Below are 16,029 nucleotides of genomic sequence, written 5' to 3'. Positions count from 1 at the left end.
CATCAAAAATGGCAAACATGGAAAACTAAGTATCTAAAAAACCAGTAATGTATATAAGGGCTGCAACACACAATCAACAATAAGCAATTAATCACAAACACAATAAACACAGCAGAAAAGAAGCCAAGAGTAAAGGTGCCCATACACGGGCCAATCCTAGCTGGCGATATGGGTCCCTTAGACCGATTCAGCAGCTTATCGGCCCGTGTAGGGGCACTAGGGATGTAGCGAACCTCAAAAAAAAAGTTTGTGAACCCGTTCGCGAACTTACGCAAAAAAGTGCGAATATTCGCGAATAGTGATGAGCGAATCTGTTCGGTTTCGCCAAAAAATTCGCGAATCTTTGAAAAGATCCGCAAAACGGCGAAAAATTCGCGAAACAGCGAAAATGTCGTGCGACAAAAAAAAATTGTCGCCCGCGGCTATTATTTTGTCGCGCGGCTATTGTTTCACCGCCCGCGGCTATTGTTTTGTCGCACGCTATTATTTTGTCGCCCGCGGCTATTATTTTGTCACACGGCTATTGTTTCGTCGCCCGCGGCTATTGTTTTGTCGCGCGTCTATTGTTTCGTCGCCCGCGGCTATTGTTTCGTCGCCCGCGGCTCTTGTTTCGTCGCCCGCGGCTCTTGTTTCGTCGCCCGCGGCTCTTGTTTCGTTGCGCAGCTCTTGTTTCGTCGCCCGCGGCTATTATTTTGTCGCGCGCTATTGTTTCGTCGCCCGCGGCTATTATTTTGTCGCCCGCAACTATTCTTTTTTGACACCGGCGACAATTTTTGGACGTGCGGCGAATTTTTCCGCGGCGAAATTTTTCATCTGTTTCGCGAAACAATCCGCCAATGGTGAAACGCGGAAATTCGCCGCAAATCCATGCCTGGCGAAACTTTTCGCCCATCACTATTCGCGAACTTTGCGAACCCCATAGACTTAAATGGGAAGGCGAACTTTAAAACCTAGAAAAGCCATTTCTGGCCAGAAAACTGATTTTAAAGTTGTTTAAAGGGTGCCACGACCTGGACAGGGGCATGCAGGAGGGGAATCAAGGGCAAAAATTTCTCTGAAAAATACTTTGTTGACACAGCGTTGCGTAAAACCGCAAAGGCAGCTGGCAGACCTAGTGGAAATACGCTGCGTTTTTTGCTATTTCGCACTATTAGCACCATGGAAACGGGATTTGCTGAAAAACGCCATGTGTGGCTTGTGCTGCGTTTTTAGGCCGAGAAAAAACGCAGCGGAAAAACGCCACGCGAACCCAAATTGCGAACATACGCGAAAAGTTCGCGAACTCGCGAACACCCGATGTTCGCGTGAATTCGTTCGCCGGCGAACAGTTCGCTACATCTCTAATGAGCACTAAATCGGCCTGAAATCGGGCAGATCTTAATCAAGCAGGTTTGAAAATTAGTCGGATGGGGGAGAATATCGACTCGTTGATGCAGTCCCCAAACCGACGGACGCCTATACACGTCCTTCTAATTCAAGGGTTTTCTGGCAGGCCCCTGGCATCTCAGCCCAACACTGGTCATGGGTTCCTGCCCAGGAAGGGGAAAAACCTCTCTTTCCAGACATCAAAGGGCAAAACGACCAATCCCTGGACCAAGAGTGTGCTGAGTGTCATCCGCTAATTGTATATAATCTGCCCAAAGTGAAAATACACATTTATGTTTAGTTGAAAAGTTCAGAAAACAGATTTGTAATTAGATACATGAGTGTAATTCTATGGCAAATAGCCATTTGGCACAATTATCAGCCATTAGTAGCCACACTCTCTGCATGAACCGGTTTGGCCGGCTTTCCACTGTCTCATCTTTAAAGGGAAACTGCACCTAATTCATTAGGTATCATTTATTGTCACTTAAACAGAAAGTAGTGTCTGAGGGCAATGCTTAGTGTGTGCAACTTGTAGCACTGGGAATACTGGTCAGTGCAGTGTAATGTGATTCCTAATGGATGCAGTTCTCCCTAATTAACCTAATTATATTGTGATGCAATTAGGAGGCAAATACCACAAAAACATACTGCATTGATCTGCTTGTAAAGACTTGCATAGCACAGATATATATTGCCAATACCCCTGCTTTAAATGATAAGGATATTAGCAGTCACTGAGGGGTTCTGTGCCCATATAAAGGCACAAGGCTGCAGGCTGAGTTATACAGGGAACTCTGAGTATCACTCATGTATTATAAGGGATAATGTACCCCCTACTGTAAATGATAAGGATATTAGCAGTCACTGAGGGGTTCTGTGCCCATATAAAGGCACAAGGCTGCAGGCTGAGTTATACAGGGAACTCTGAGTATCACTCATGTATTATAAGGGATAATGTACCCCCTACTGTAAATGATAAGGATATTAGCAGTCACTGAGGGGTTCTGTGCCCATATAAAGGCACAAGGCTGCAGGCTGAGTTATACAGGGAACTCTGAGTATCACTCATGTATTATAAGGGATAATGTACCCCCTACTGTAAATGATAAGGATAATAGAATACACTGAAGGGTTCTGTCACTATATACAGGCACACTGCTGCAGAGTATCAGAAGGTTATTGATTGCCTTGTACCATTAGGAAATAAAAGTCTGTGCCAGGTCTAGTGACCCAAAGCTCGGATGATTTAATTAGCAAGCATAATATCCAAAGCTATTGTGATGTTAAGATGTACAGATAGTACAGGTATGGGAGACGTTATCTGGAGACCCGGTATCCAGAAAGCTCTGAATTACAGAAAGTCTCCCATAGACTCCATTTTAATGAAATAATTCAGATTTTTAAAATTGATTCCCTTTTCTCTGTAACATTAAAACAGTACCTGTACTTGATCCCAACTAAGATATAATTACCCCTTATTGGGGCAGAACAGCCCTATTGGGTTTATTTAATGGTTAAATGATTCCCTTTTCTCTGTAATAATAAAACAGTACCTGTACTTGATCCCAACTAAGATATAATTACCCCTTATTGGGGCAGAACAGCCCTATTGGGTTTATTTCATGGTTAAATGATTCCCTTTTCTCTGTAATAATAAAACAATACCTGTACTTGATCCCAACTAAGATATAATTACCCCTTATTGGATGCAAAACAATCACTTTGGGTTTAATTAATGTTTTATTGATTTTTTAGTAGACGTAAGGTATGGAGATCCAAATTACGGAAAGACCCCATATCCAGAATACCCTTTGTCCTGAGCATTTTATATGTTTATATGTGTGACTATATAGATAGCTTGGTATGAGTGTATATATGTGTGTATATATATATATATATATATATACACCCATAAAGATGCCGGCACTCACATCTAATGAAGAAGTACAGGAGCCTGGGTGCAGGTCCAGAGAAATCAATGATACAGCAAGAAGGGGATCCGCACTCACAGGGTTTATGAAGAACAAATGGAGTTTATTGCAAGAAGACTGGAGTTTTGTCCAACACACTAGCCTTTATCAAAGTGACTAATGAAACAACAAAGTGCCTTAAAAATCATTCTGTGGCGGGAAGGAGTAAGAGTGACGCCATCTTACCTCACTAACTACATTTATTCTGTTTAAAGAACTAGGGTTGGGGCTCAGTAGCAGCGTGTGTAATAAACTCGGGGGATCAGTGCGTTGCCATAGTAGCACTTGGTTACCTGTATAGAATAAGCTCTATCTGCTCTTGGTCGTACCTAGGACTTCTGTGTGTTACATACAGCAAAAGTCTAGTATGGATACAAAGCAGAAAGAAAGATATAAACACATATAGCACACGGTGGAGTGCGTATTGTTATAGTAACGCCAACTTATCTCCCAGGACCATGGGCTTAGCAACCAAGATTAAAATGCCAGGATTTTTTCTTTACTTTTTAACTTTTATTTTTACTTTGTCAATGTATGTCAAGATGACCAAGCTTGCAATAAACAGTGTTTGTTCTTCATAAGCCCTGTGAGTGCGGATCCACTTCTTGCTATATATATATATAGCTTATGGGGTTAGTTTGAAGGGGTTAAACTTGAAGGACTGACCCTGCCAGACCTCTTAGAACTCAAAGATGAACCCTCCATGTGAGTGCTGGCAGGTTGCTACAGGTTGGCTAATAATGGGCAGTTCCCAATCCAGCAGATACAATGGTGGGGGCATGTAACTCCAATATAAAATCCCTATGAGAAATCAGTAGCTTAGTCTGCTACTTACCTGGGGCCCTAACCTGGTACTTGCTCCTCCTCACTAATAAGCCCCACCCCCCCAACTCCCCAAAGGACTTATTACTCAGCTACCGGACCTACATCCTCTATTTTCCTTTTAAATTCATCCATTTTTAGAAGGGAAGTCATCTGAACTTGACATTACGTGGGACAACCTGCTCCAACGAGCAGCCAATGGGGCTGTACTATGCCCCTGCCATAGGAAAGCAGATATAATGGGAAAATCTTACAAGCCAGGTCCATTAATTGTTCAAATTGTTTTATTTTGCAGTTGTGACGTCATTAAAAACACTGTAGCTGTTCCAGAAGCCAATAAATTAATTACAAATTTTTCACATCCACCCATATAGATATATACAGTATATATTTATAATTAAATCTGTGCGATTATTTTATTAATTTAATCATTTCATTGGATGGAGACTGCAGTACCGCTCCCATATCCATTCCAGCGAATGCTGATTGGTCCCCCCGTGGCCCAGACGGAAGGTCCCCAATCATATGATCTCATTGTTCCTACAGAGACAGGTCCCACGGCAGCCATTGGTTATGGTAGGAATGAGATTGCAATAGGCAATGTAATTACTGCAGCCGGAATACATATCTTGATACGGACAGGGATTGGCTGGAAAATAAAACAATTGCTCGTTAAAAGGGATTTTATTCTGTATCTATTCTATATCTAAAAATAAAAAGACCAACTTGGGCTGAAACTACTAGACAATCCCCTATGATCCACCCCAAAACCCACCCATTTTCCACAAACAAAGCCATTTTGGGGCCGTTATGCAGAGCTGTCCTGCCTAAGAAACAAACCCTTCTAACTGTCATTTAGCAACCACAGTTTGGGGCAATTTGCCTTATTAACCCATCATTATAATCTACCAACATCTAGAAGGCCTTGCACAGGTAGAACCTATTTTACTGAGCACATCAGTATAATAAATACTACAGGTCTGTACATGAGAAAGAGTTGCTCTTTAGTAGCTGGTTGCTAGGGTCTTATTTGCCTTAGCAACCATGCAGTGGTATGAATGAGAGACTAAAATATGAATTGGGGAGGGATTAAACAGACAGATAAGTAATACAAAGTAACAATAATGAAATTGGAAGCTCGTGGTGCAATAGTTTTATGGCTGTCAGGGCCTATTTGAAAGCTGGAAAGATATAGAAAAGGAAGGTAAATAATTAACTTGTAGATTGTAAGCTCTTTTGGGCAGGGCTCTCTTCCCCTCTTGTATCGGTTATTGATTGCTTTATATGTTACTCTGTATGTCTCCTTGTAGATTGTAAGCTCTTTTGGGCAGGGCTCTCTTCCCCTCTTGTATCGGTTATTGATTGCTTTATATGTTACTCTGTATGTCTCCTTGTAGAGTGTAAGCTCTTTTGGGCAGGGCTCTCTTCCCCTCCTGTATCGGTTATTGGTTGCTTTATATGTTACTCTGTATGTCTCCTTGTAGAGTGTAAGCTCTTTTGGGCAGGGCTCTCTTCCCCTCTTGTATCGGTTATTGGTTGCTTTATATGTTACTCTGTATGTCCAATGTATGAAACCCACTTATTGTACAGCGCTGCGGGATATGTTGGCACTTTAAAAATAAATGTTAATAATAATAATAATAATAATAATAATTAAAAACTATAAAAAAATAACAAAGACCAATAGCAAAGTTGCTAGGAATAGACATTCTATAATATAAGTTAAAAGGTGAACCACCCCATTTACTTACTGCAAAGGCCATTATCACAGGCTCCTGGACAATCTCCGCACGCCGGGCCGGACTTGTATGGAGTGGTGATGGTGTTGAGATTATTTCCCCTAAAATTGTAAAAAAACATCATTAGTAACTAGAAATTATGGACAGGACATTGGGGATTGGGGTTTATGGGCTTCTTCCCCTGCTACATAAATCATTTTCCCATTATGTAAAAATAGGGAAAAATAAATATACTTGTATTTATTTATTGTTTTGATTTTTCCCCAAGCTTCTATGAAATGTGTTATTGGGTCAGCTTGCAGCCTAAGGTGCCCTGAGACATTTATGGGTCTCCCCTCGACTCTAGTACAGGGGTTGTTGGACTCTTTTGCTTCAAGTTCACCTTGAAGGACCAGCGTTTGATTAGGACTGTGCTCCAAGGAGATGCACTCAGGATTCTGGTATCAGAGAATTCATTGGGTAACTGCAGCCATTATGGGACCTTCATCTATCCATACTGCTATTCTAATAGAAACACACAAACAAACTTGGGGTTCAGTTTTACGGAGGCGGGCACTTTCTTAATAGGGACCAGTGCCATTAAAAAAAAGATGCAAAAAGCATCAACCAACCCAATGTCAACCCCTTGGGTTCACTTGGAAGAGTTAAAATTGATGGACTTCTGTCTTTTTTCAACCCAACCTAACTATGTGACTATGTATTACAATGGACACTGGTTATTAACTAATGTCACTAGAATCATTCAGCCATGGTCATGGTTAGGCAGTGTATAGGAAGTCTTCCCAAAGCTCACTCTAACTGGGCTTCAGGCTAAGCCCCTACTACCCCTGTTCCAAGTTCCTGAGGGCACCAACACCAAAGTTGTGCAACTGCTGCCCAAATAGATTGTAAGCTCTACGGGGCAGGGACCTCCATCCTCTTATGTCTTTGACTCTTATCTTATTGCAACTGTATCTTTTATTTATTTGTGTTTATTGTAATACTTTGTATTTATCTATTATTATCTTAATAACCCCCTGTTTATATTAATCTTTTCTACTGTACAGCGCTGCGTACATAAGTAGCACTTTATAAATAAAGATATACATACATACAAAACATAATTTGGCCAGAGATAAGGCAAAGGGGGAAAATGGAAAGGGAAAATGTTCACTTACATTGGGCAGTACTGGCAAACATAAATGTACTGGTTGTTACAGTTGGAGACAGCACATCCCACCATGTATGAATTGTACCACACAAGCTGTAAGGGGAAACAATATGTACATTAATAACCTTCACTGAACATAACAGTCTAGAAAAGATCAACAGATCAAATTAAGGCCAGTATTCTAGACCATTGAACCCCAACCAATGGCTCAGGAGCAACATGTTTATCCCCAACTCTTCTTACATTTGAGTGTGGCTGTTCTAGACTAACCCATATCTTTAGGTGCAGTATGATAATAAATATATTAAATTCCAATGCGTCCCCCTACCCAAACTACCAGTTTTTAGTCTGTCCTCTTATCTGTGTTAGTTTCTCTGCTCAAAGTCAATATTTCCCAAAAGGCATGGACAAATCTCAAAGATGGACAGGCCAAAAGATGGAAGCCATGCAGTTTATAGCATGTTAGTTTAATCCTTACTGGCTATAAGCTGCTGTATAGTAGCCCTACGATGTGGGCTAAGGTTATAGGATTAAATTACAAATGTCCGATGGCGTCCATTGCAAAGGTACTTGCACCTATACATACTCCTCTACGCTTGTGCCTTGGGCTTTACGGATGGTTGTTTTCTCTTTGTTGTATAAAGAGCAAAATACAGGGTGGCGTTTGAGGCAGTTTGTGGCATGTTTGGAAATATCAAAGGGCAAGTAAAATGCCCAGTCTCAAAGCCAGTGTAAGTATCTGAAGGTACTTTATACAGTATATACATGTCCAAGAAATCATGATTGTGTTATCACTTGTGAATCTCAATAAGAGCCAGACACACTTAATGGCTTACCTGGGTATAATGTCCTGTGACCTGGTTGGAACTTGTGGGTCCCACACCGTACTGGAAGTACTGGGACTCACTATTCCATGCTGTAATGGCCTCCTGCCAAGAGGCTGGATAGGAAGCGATGAATATGTTTTCCCCACAGGTGACACCTAAATGATTCAGAGAAATAAACGAGTCAAGAAAATATTAGGTTACATTTTAAAGGTCAAAGTGCTTGATATCTCAGTTCAAATGACTCTCCTAATCCCATGTAACTGGAGGAGTCCCAAGCCGGACTTGGTTTTGTTACTATTGAGTGCTATTCTGATACCTACTGGGAGCTGCTATCTTTCTCCCTTCCCATTGTTCTGCTGATCGGCTGCTGGGGGTGAGGGGGGGGGGGATATCACTCCAACTTGCAGCGCAGCAGTAAAGTGTGCCTGAGTCTGAGGGAGCCAGCGCTACACATTAGAACTGCTTTCAGCTAACCTATTGTTTCTCCTACTCCCATGTAACTGGAGGAGTCCCAAGCCAGACTTGGATTTCTTACTATTGAGTGCTATTCTGATACCTACTGGGAGCTGCTATCTTGCTCCCTTCCCATTGTTCTGCTGATCGACTGCTGGGGGTGAGGGGGGGGGGATATTACTCCAACTTGCAGCGCAGCAGTAAAGTGTGCCTGAGTCTGAGCTTTCAGCCAGCGCTACACATTAGAACTGCTTTCAGCTAACATATTGTTTCTCCTACTCCCATGTAACTGGAGGAGTCCCAAGCCGGACTTGGGTTTCTTACTATTGAGTGCTATTCTGATACCTACTGGGAGCTGCTATCTTGCTCCCTTCCCATTGTTCTGCTGATCGGCTGCTGGGGGGGAGAGGGGGATATCACTCCAACTTGCAGTGCAGCAGTAAAGTGTGATGCAGCAGAATCTTTCACTTACCTGAAATGGTGCGTTGGGATGTAGGGCTATGAGCCGCAGGGCAGGTTGCTGACCATGTCGCTGCATTGCTAGCCGCGGCCTCGCTCCACATCTGCAGAAAAGCAGCAGGAAAAAAGCAACTCAAGCAAAGTAATCGACTTGTGTGTCTTTTCTCTTTGTACAACACTGACAGTAGAGAAATATTTGGATCCTGATTGCGTTATTTATGGAAACATGCCCAACATTTTCTTTTGCCACAAAGCAGGAGGTAGTGTTCTGGCTATTATGTTAGACATCTCCCCACTCCAGCCTTTATAGATTACATTTTTGGTAACTAACTGTATCGAAAACATTTTTTATTTTGCGCAGTCTGTCTATTTTACCCAGTTTCATTGTTACATTGAACTGTTTCTTAAAGACAGGTACAAGGAAGGGCCTCAACCTCTTGTAAGTCTCCTGAGCAAAGATTCAAAATCTGTGCCCTGTGGCTCTTCCCTTCCCCGAGTTGGTTCAGATAAGATTGTGAGACTCTCTATCCGCTCTTATTTCCTTACCATTTTCAGCATGTTCCGTGCAGAGGGATTCACACTCCTCCTGTAGCCATTGTGGGTATCAACAATCACCTGTTGGACTGTCGAAGTAGTAGTCCATAAAGAGGAAGGTAAAGTCCCAGTCTGAAAAATGTGATTGGTTTATTCAACAATGGTCATTGCAGGATTCAGCTGCCCCTCTCCACCTGATTTTAATGGGGTACTTTTTATTTCTAAATGACACTGTTATATAGCAAATAATTCCCTGTGCCATTTAAACTTTTATTCTTGAACCAACAAAGGTATTTGTAGCTGTAATATTGGTGTGTAGGCGCCATCTCAGTGCATTGTGCCTGAGTCTGAGCTTTCAGCCAGCGCTACACATTAGAACTGCTTTCAGCTAACCTATTGTTTCTCCTACTCCCATGTAACTGGAGGAGTCCCAAGCCGGACTTGGATTTCTTACTATTGAGTGCTATTCTGATACCTACTGGGAGCTGCTATCTTGCTCCCTTCCCATTGTTCTGCTGATCGGCTGCTGGGGGTGAGGGGGGGGGGGATATCACTCCAACTTGCAGCGCAGCAGTAAAGTGTGCCTGAGTCTGAGCTTTCAGACAGCGCTACACATTAGAACTGCTTTCAGCTAACCTATTGTTTCTCCTACTCCCATGTAACTGGAGGAGTCCCAAGCCGGACTTGGATTTCTTACTATTGAGTGCTATTCTGATACCTACTGGGAGCTGCTATCTTGCTCACTTCCCATTGTTCCGCTGATCAGCTGCTGGGGGTGAGGGGGGGGGATATCACTCCAACTTGCAGCACAGCAGTAAAGTGTGCCTGAGTCTGAGCTTTCAGAAGGAGCCAGCTCTACACATTAGAACTGCTTTCAGCTAACCTATTGTTTCTCCTACTCCCATGCAACTGGAGGAGTCCCAAGCCGGACTTCGATTTCTTACTATTGAGTGCTATTCTGATACCTACTGGGAGCTGCTATCTTGCTCCCTTCCCATTGTTCTGCTGATCGGCTGCTGGGGGTGAGGGGGGGATATCACTCCAACTTGCAGCACTGCAGTAAAGTGTGCCTGAGTCTGAGCTTTCAGCCAGCGCTACTCATTAGAACTGCTTTCAGCTAACCTATTGTTTCTCCTACTCCCATGTATCTGGAGGAGTCCCAAGCCGGACTTGGATTTCTTACTATTGAGTGCTATTCTGATACCTACTGGGAGCTGCTATCTTGCTCCCTTCCCATTGTTCTGCTGATCGGCTGCTGGGGGTGAGGGGGGGATATCACTCCAACTTGCAGCACTGCAGTAAAGTGTGCCTGAGTCTGAGCTTTCAGCCAGCGCTACTCATTAGAACTGCTTTCAGCTAACCTATTGTTTCTCCTACTCCCATGTATCTGGAGGAGTCCCAAGCCGGACTTGGATTTCTTACTATGGAGTGCTATTCTGATACCTACTGGGAGCTGCTATCTTGCTCCCTTCCCATTGTTCTGCTGATCGGCTGCTGGGGGGGAGGGGGGGATATCACTCCAACTTGCAGCGCAGCAGTAAAGTGTGACTGAAAAAAACATGTTTTCCTATGACAGTTTTCCTTTTAGTTGAAAGTGGACCTATAGAATCGCAGACTGCTTAACAATGCAGTTAAAAAATATAGTTAATCTAGTATATAGTATATACCAAGCTAAGGACCAGTCAGCATATGATGGAGGATACAGTGGGCTTAATTTACTAACACAGGTGCAGCAATAAATTGCCAATTAGTTTTGATGGATCTCCTTCCAATTAACAATGAAAACAATGATCTGATTGTATAAATAAATGTACAATGCATTTAAATGTAATTGCCTGTGTTACTTTTGCTGGTATTATGTTGCAAAACCAGAACCAAATATACAGTAATGATATAATGAGTTCACATTACATACCGACTGTGCGTGGATTATGAATGGCATAGCACAGAGAACAGCAATCAGCAGCATTTTCCTAAAAAAAAAAAAATTGAACAGAAAAAAATGTGTAAATAAAAATTATTTAAATTGACAATCAGTTTATATACATGTTTGGTAAAATACACATTATCCCTTATAATACATGAGTGATACTCAGAGTTCCCTGTATAACTCAGCCTGCAGCCTTGTGCCTTTATATGGGCACAGAACCCCTCAGTGACTGCTAATATCCTTATCATTTACAGTAGGGGGTACATTATCCCTTATAATACATGAGTGATACTCAGAGTTCCCTGTATAACTCAGCCTGCAGCCTTGTGCCTTTATATGGGCACAGAACCCCTCAGTGACTGCTAATATCCTTATCATTTACAGTAGGGGGTACATTATCCCTTATAATACATGAGTGATACTCAGAGTTCCCTGTATAACTCAGCCTGCAGCCTTGTGACAAAAAGGGCAAAACCCTATATTAACCCTATATTAACCCAATATTAACCCTGAACCAACAGTATGAGCTAAAAGAATACATTATACCATATAGGATATAGCACAATATATAACAGTATATAGTACAGTAGAATAGTACAACCTACCTCTGTGCAGTGGGACAGGTGCGTAATTCTCAGAGCCCTGGGAGAGATATAACTGAGAGGCCTATGGAGGCTGAATATATAGGGGCAGGTAACTCATCCGACCTGTCAGGTCCCTAATTACGCTATAATGAGTGTATCGTTCCACGGAACGGCTTTTCCACGCCACGTTCTGACATTATGGAGTTGTTTGTGTCACTTTCTATATTGTCCAACAGTGAGCGGATCTAACAAGGTGCAACTGCGAAATGTCGGACCTGTCCAGCCGCCCAATCAGAGTTGGGCACATCCCTGGGATAATGACAGTAATCACCAAAGCAAATAACGGGATAAGTTGCACATATACCCACTAAGGTCTAAATTGCTTAAAATTTAATTTAAGATTTAGCAAAGAAAGGAACAATCCCATTAACTTTGGGAATAAGGAATATTATCAATTGTGGGGATTTTCCCCCAATGAATTCTTAAGGGCCTTGATCTCACCCTTCCTGTACCTGTCGGTAACTGAAGAGAGGAGATAAGGGTGAGATTAGGGGGTATTTGCCACTGCCTGGAGGGGGGGGGGGAGAGGGGCAAAAGGAAACTTCTACTTTGCACCTGTTGTTTGCACCTTGCACCTTGTCTCCTTAGTAATGAGCCCCCGGGGGTTTTACTTCCAGTAATAGCTCAGAGATCCAGTTAGTGAGTCTGTGCTGTTATTAATTAGTTAATGTGTAACCCCTACAGCATAATAACCAACATTAAAGGTGTCTGTTTCAGCCTATGAGATTTATTATTTTGCAGCATTTATTAAAGTTTTTTTCTATTGACTTTACATACAGGGCTGAACCAATACAGTGTATATATTCTTGTAGATACTCAGGTATAGTCCTGCATCTCAAATGTTATATTAGATCCAGTTCCAAAAATTCCGTTCATAAAATTCAACATGATTCAGCAGAAGCACAATTCAGCAGGAACAGCCCCCTAAGTTTGCTCATAGCCTGTACAGAGAGATACCATAAAACTATGGCACATAGGGATTCCCTTGTACTAAGCACAATTCAGCAGGAACAGCCCCCTAAGTTTGCCCATAGCCTGTACAGAGAGATACCATAAAACTATGGCACATAGGGATTCCCCTGTACTAAGCACAATTCAGCAGGAACAGCCCCCTAAGTTTGCTCATAGCCTGTACAGAGAGATACCATAAAACTATGGCACACAGGGATTCCCCTGTACTAAGCACAATTCAGCAGGAACAGCCCCCTAAGTTTGCTCATAGCCTGTACAGAGAGATACCATAAAACTATGGCACATAGGGATTCCCCTGTACTAAGCACAATTCAGCAGGAACAGCCCCCTAAGTTTGCCCATAGCCTGTACAGAGAGATACCATAAAACTATGGCAGCATAGGGATTCCCCTGTACTAAGCACAATTCAGCAGGAACAGCCCCTTTGAATGAAATTATAATGACAAAAGCTGCTAAGAATTCATTGCTATGCAATGTCTGTGGAATATCAACATCCATGCTTAATGACCATTAAGAAGTCTCTAAATAATCTGAAAAACACCTGTGACTGGGCTGATCCCCCATGAAAAATCCAGAGATAATCTAAAAATTGCCCGTGACCACCCTGAGAAACTGAAGTGATGATGTCAAAAACATTAGGTAGAACATTTAATCTGCAAGTGTAAAGGAAAAAGATTCTTAAAGGGAAAGTTTATTTTCCGATTTTCTCATTTTCATTCATTGAATTATTTGGTATTTCTGTAGATGGAATTATGGATTATTATATTCACTGATACATTTTGTTGTGATCCCTACTGGCAGGGTCGGACTGGGGGGTGGAGGGCCCACCGGGGCTCCCGCCCCAGGGGCCCTGCAGGTGCCCCAGCCGCGTCCCCTAACCCCCCCGAAGGGCCCCCCTAACCCCCCCGAAGGGCCCCCGCCTGACGTCCTCCCCGAGCGCGTATAAATTGAACGCGTCGGGGAGGAACAGTCAGTAGCGGGGAGCGCCGGCAAAGGTCGGACTGGGCCGCTGGGGCCCACTAGGGCCGGGGCCCACCGGGATTTTTCCCGGTGTCCCGGCGGCCCAGTCCGACCCTGCCTACTGGACATGTCCAGTCACAGTATTCATTATAAATATACAGTATATATACAGGTATGGGATCCCTTATCCGGAAACCTGTTATCCAGAAAGCTCCAAATTACGGAAAGCCTGTCTCCCATAGACTCCATTTTAATCAAATAAATACGAATTTTAAAACCTGTACTTGATCCCAACTAAGATATAATTACCCCTTATTGGGGCAGAACAGTCCTATTGGGTTTATTTAATGGTTAAATGATTCCCTTTTCTCTGTAATAATAAAACAGTACCTGTACTTGATCCCAACTAAGATATAATTGCCCCTTATTGGGGCAGAACAGCCCTATTGGGTTTATTTCATGGTTAAATGATTCCCTTTTCTCTGTAATAATAAAACAGTACCTGTACTTGATCCCAACTAAGATATAATTGCCCCTTATTGGGGCAGAACAGTCCTATTGGGTTTATTTAATGGTTAAATGATTCCCTTTTCTCTGTAATAATAAAACAGTACCTGTACTTGATCCCAACTAAGATATAATTACCCCTTATTGGGGGCAGAACAGCCCTATTGGGTTTATTTCATGGTTAAATGATTCCCTTTTCTCTGTAATAATAAAACAGTACCTGTACTTGATCCCAACTAAGATATAATTACCCCTTATTGGGGGCAGAACAGCCCTATTGGGTTTATTTAATGGTTAAATGATTCCCTTTTCTCTGTAATAATAAAACAGTACCTGTACTTGATCCCAACTAAGATATAATTACCCCTTATTGGGGGCAGAACAGCCCTATTGGGTTTATTTCATGGTTAAATGATTCCCTTTTCTCTGTAATAATAAAACAGTACCTGTACTTGATCCCAACTAAGATATAATTACCCCTTATTGGGGGCAGAACAGCCCTATTGGGTTTATTTCATGGTTAAATGATTCCCTTTTCTCTGTAATAATAAAACAGTACCTGTACTTGATCCCAACTAAGATATAATTACCCCTTATTGGGGGCAGAACAATCCTATTAGGTTTAGTTAATGTTTTATTGATTTCTTAGCAGACTTAAGGTATGAAGATCCAAATTACAGAAAAACCCCTTATCCGGAATACCCTTGGTCCCGAGCATTCTGAATAACAGGTCCAATACCTGTATATATACCTAGCAGGAGAGGATATCGCCTCCCCAAGCCTGAAGTTATTTTCTATAAAAATAAATTCTCATAGTACAAAGCAACTGGGCAGAGAGATTAAGGAGGGTAACTGAGCCAGTGTAGGTAGAAGGCATCATACCTAATAAATATGGGGGATATAAATCCTATACGATAGAAGGGATCAGAGTGGGAGAAAACCCCGCCCCCAAAAAATGTATGTAATATTGAAGAGTTTGCTCTTCTGAACAGTTCTGCGCTGTACATCGGGATCTCCCGATCTTCTCCTGATATCCCCCACCTTGGGGCTAATTCTTGTGATGAGTGAATCTGTCCCGTTTTACTGCGCCATAAAATTCGTAAAACAACTTTTTTTGTCGCCCGCGTCTTTTTGTTTTGTGCAACCGCGCCTGATTTTGACACGACCACGCCCATTTCAGACATGACATCACCCAATTTGACGCGACTGTCCCTTTTTTTTAAAAATTTTTCATGCCGAATTTTCACGGAAGTATCGCGAAACAGTCCGCCAATGGCGAAATGGCAAATGGCGAAATTTCGCTGCGAATCCATGCCTGCCGAAAAAATTTGCTCATCATCACTAGCTAATTCGTTTGACCCTAGGGCCAAACGACTTTAGTATAAAGCCGCCAGCAGTGTTCTATGAAAATGTGATATTGGTGAATTTGTTGCATGTGAATTTTATTAGCAGAGTGTCTGGTTTTCCAAATTAGGGAAATCGGGCAGGAGTCTCTCAGATTGACAGAGGCAAATGGGCAATCGCCATGTCATAACCCCGCCCCCAATGCCAATTGCCATGCCCCCTTGAGGTCACTGCCCCACCCCCTGCCCAAGTTTAAAGTCAGAATTGGACCAAGACATAAAAAAGGACAGAAATAAGCTGGGGAGCTGCCACTTGCCCAGTTTTGACCTAGAAAGACTGGTTTTCAGGAC

General features: G+C 42.5%; 1 protein-coding gene across 1 annotated transcript; it reads right to left on the bottom strand.

Moving 5' to 3' along the window:
* Positions 1–4,426: 4,426 nt before the first annotated feature.
* On the bottom strand, positions 4,427–11,963 carry crisp1.6 (cysteine-rich secretory protein 1 gene 6). The gene is made up of 8 exons (XM_002933581.4): positions 11,858–11,963; positions 11,238–11,295; positions 9,335–9,454; positions 8,802–8,892; positions 7,886–8,031; positions 7,057–7,142; positions 5,912–6,000; positions 4,427–4,809 (listed from the first exon to the last, which is right to left on the bottom strand). The coding sequence occupies exons 2-8, from the start codon at positions 11,289–11,291 to the stop codon at positions 4,682–4,684; spliced, it is 714 nt and encodes a 237-aa protein (XP_002933627.1). The 5' UTR covers positions 11,292–11,295; positions 11,858–11,963; the 3' UTR covers positions 4,427–4,681.
* Between the last annotated feature and the right edge of the window lie 4,066 nt (positions 11,964–16,029).

The sequence above is a fragment of the Xenopus tropicalis genome, chromosome 5 (genome assembly GCF_000004195.4).
Source record: "Xenopus tropicalis strain Nigerian chromosome 5, UCB_Xtro_10.0, whole genome shotgun sequence".
NCBI lineage: Eukaryota > Metazoa > Chordata > Amphibia > Anura > Pipidae > Xenopus > Xenopus tropicalis.
The sequence above is the reverse complement of the archived record's forward strand: the minus strand, read 5'-3'. Positions and strand labels throughout refer to the sequence as shown.

Coding starts and splice junctions, on each gene's coding strand:
- crisp1.6 (XM_002933581.4), bottom strand. CDS start 11,291: ATGCTGCTGATTGCTGTTCTCTGTGCTATGCCATTCATAATCCACGCA. Junction 7,143..7,885: donor TCACAGGACATTATACCCAG/GTAAGCCATTAA, acceptor TTCCCCTTACAG/CTTGTGTGGTACAATTCATA. Junction 6,001..7,056: donor GTTTGCCAGTACTGCCCAAT/GTAAGTGAACAT, acceptor TTACAATTTTAG/GGGAAATAATCTCAACACCA.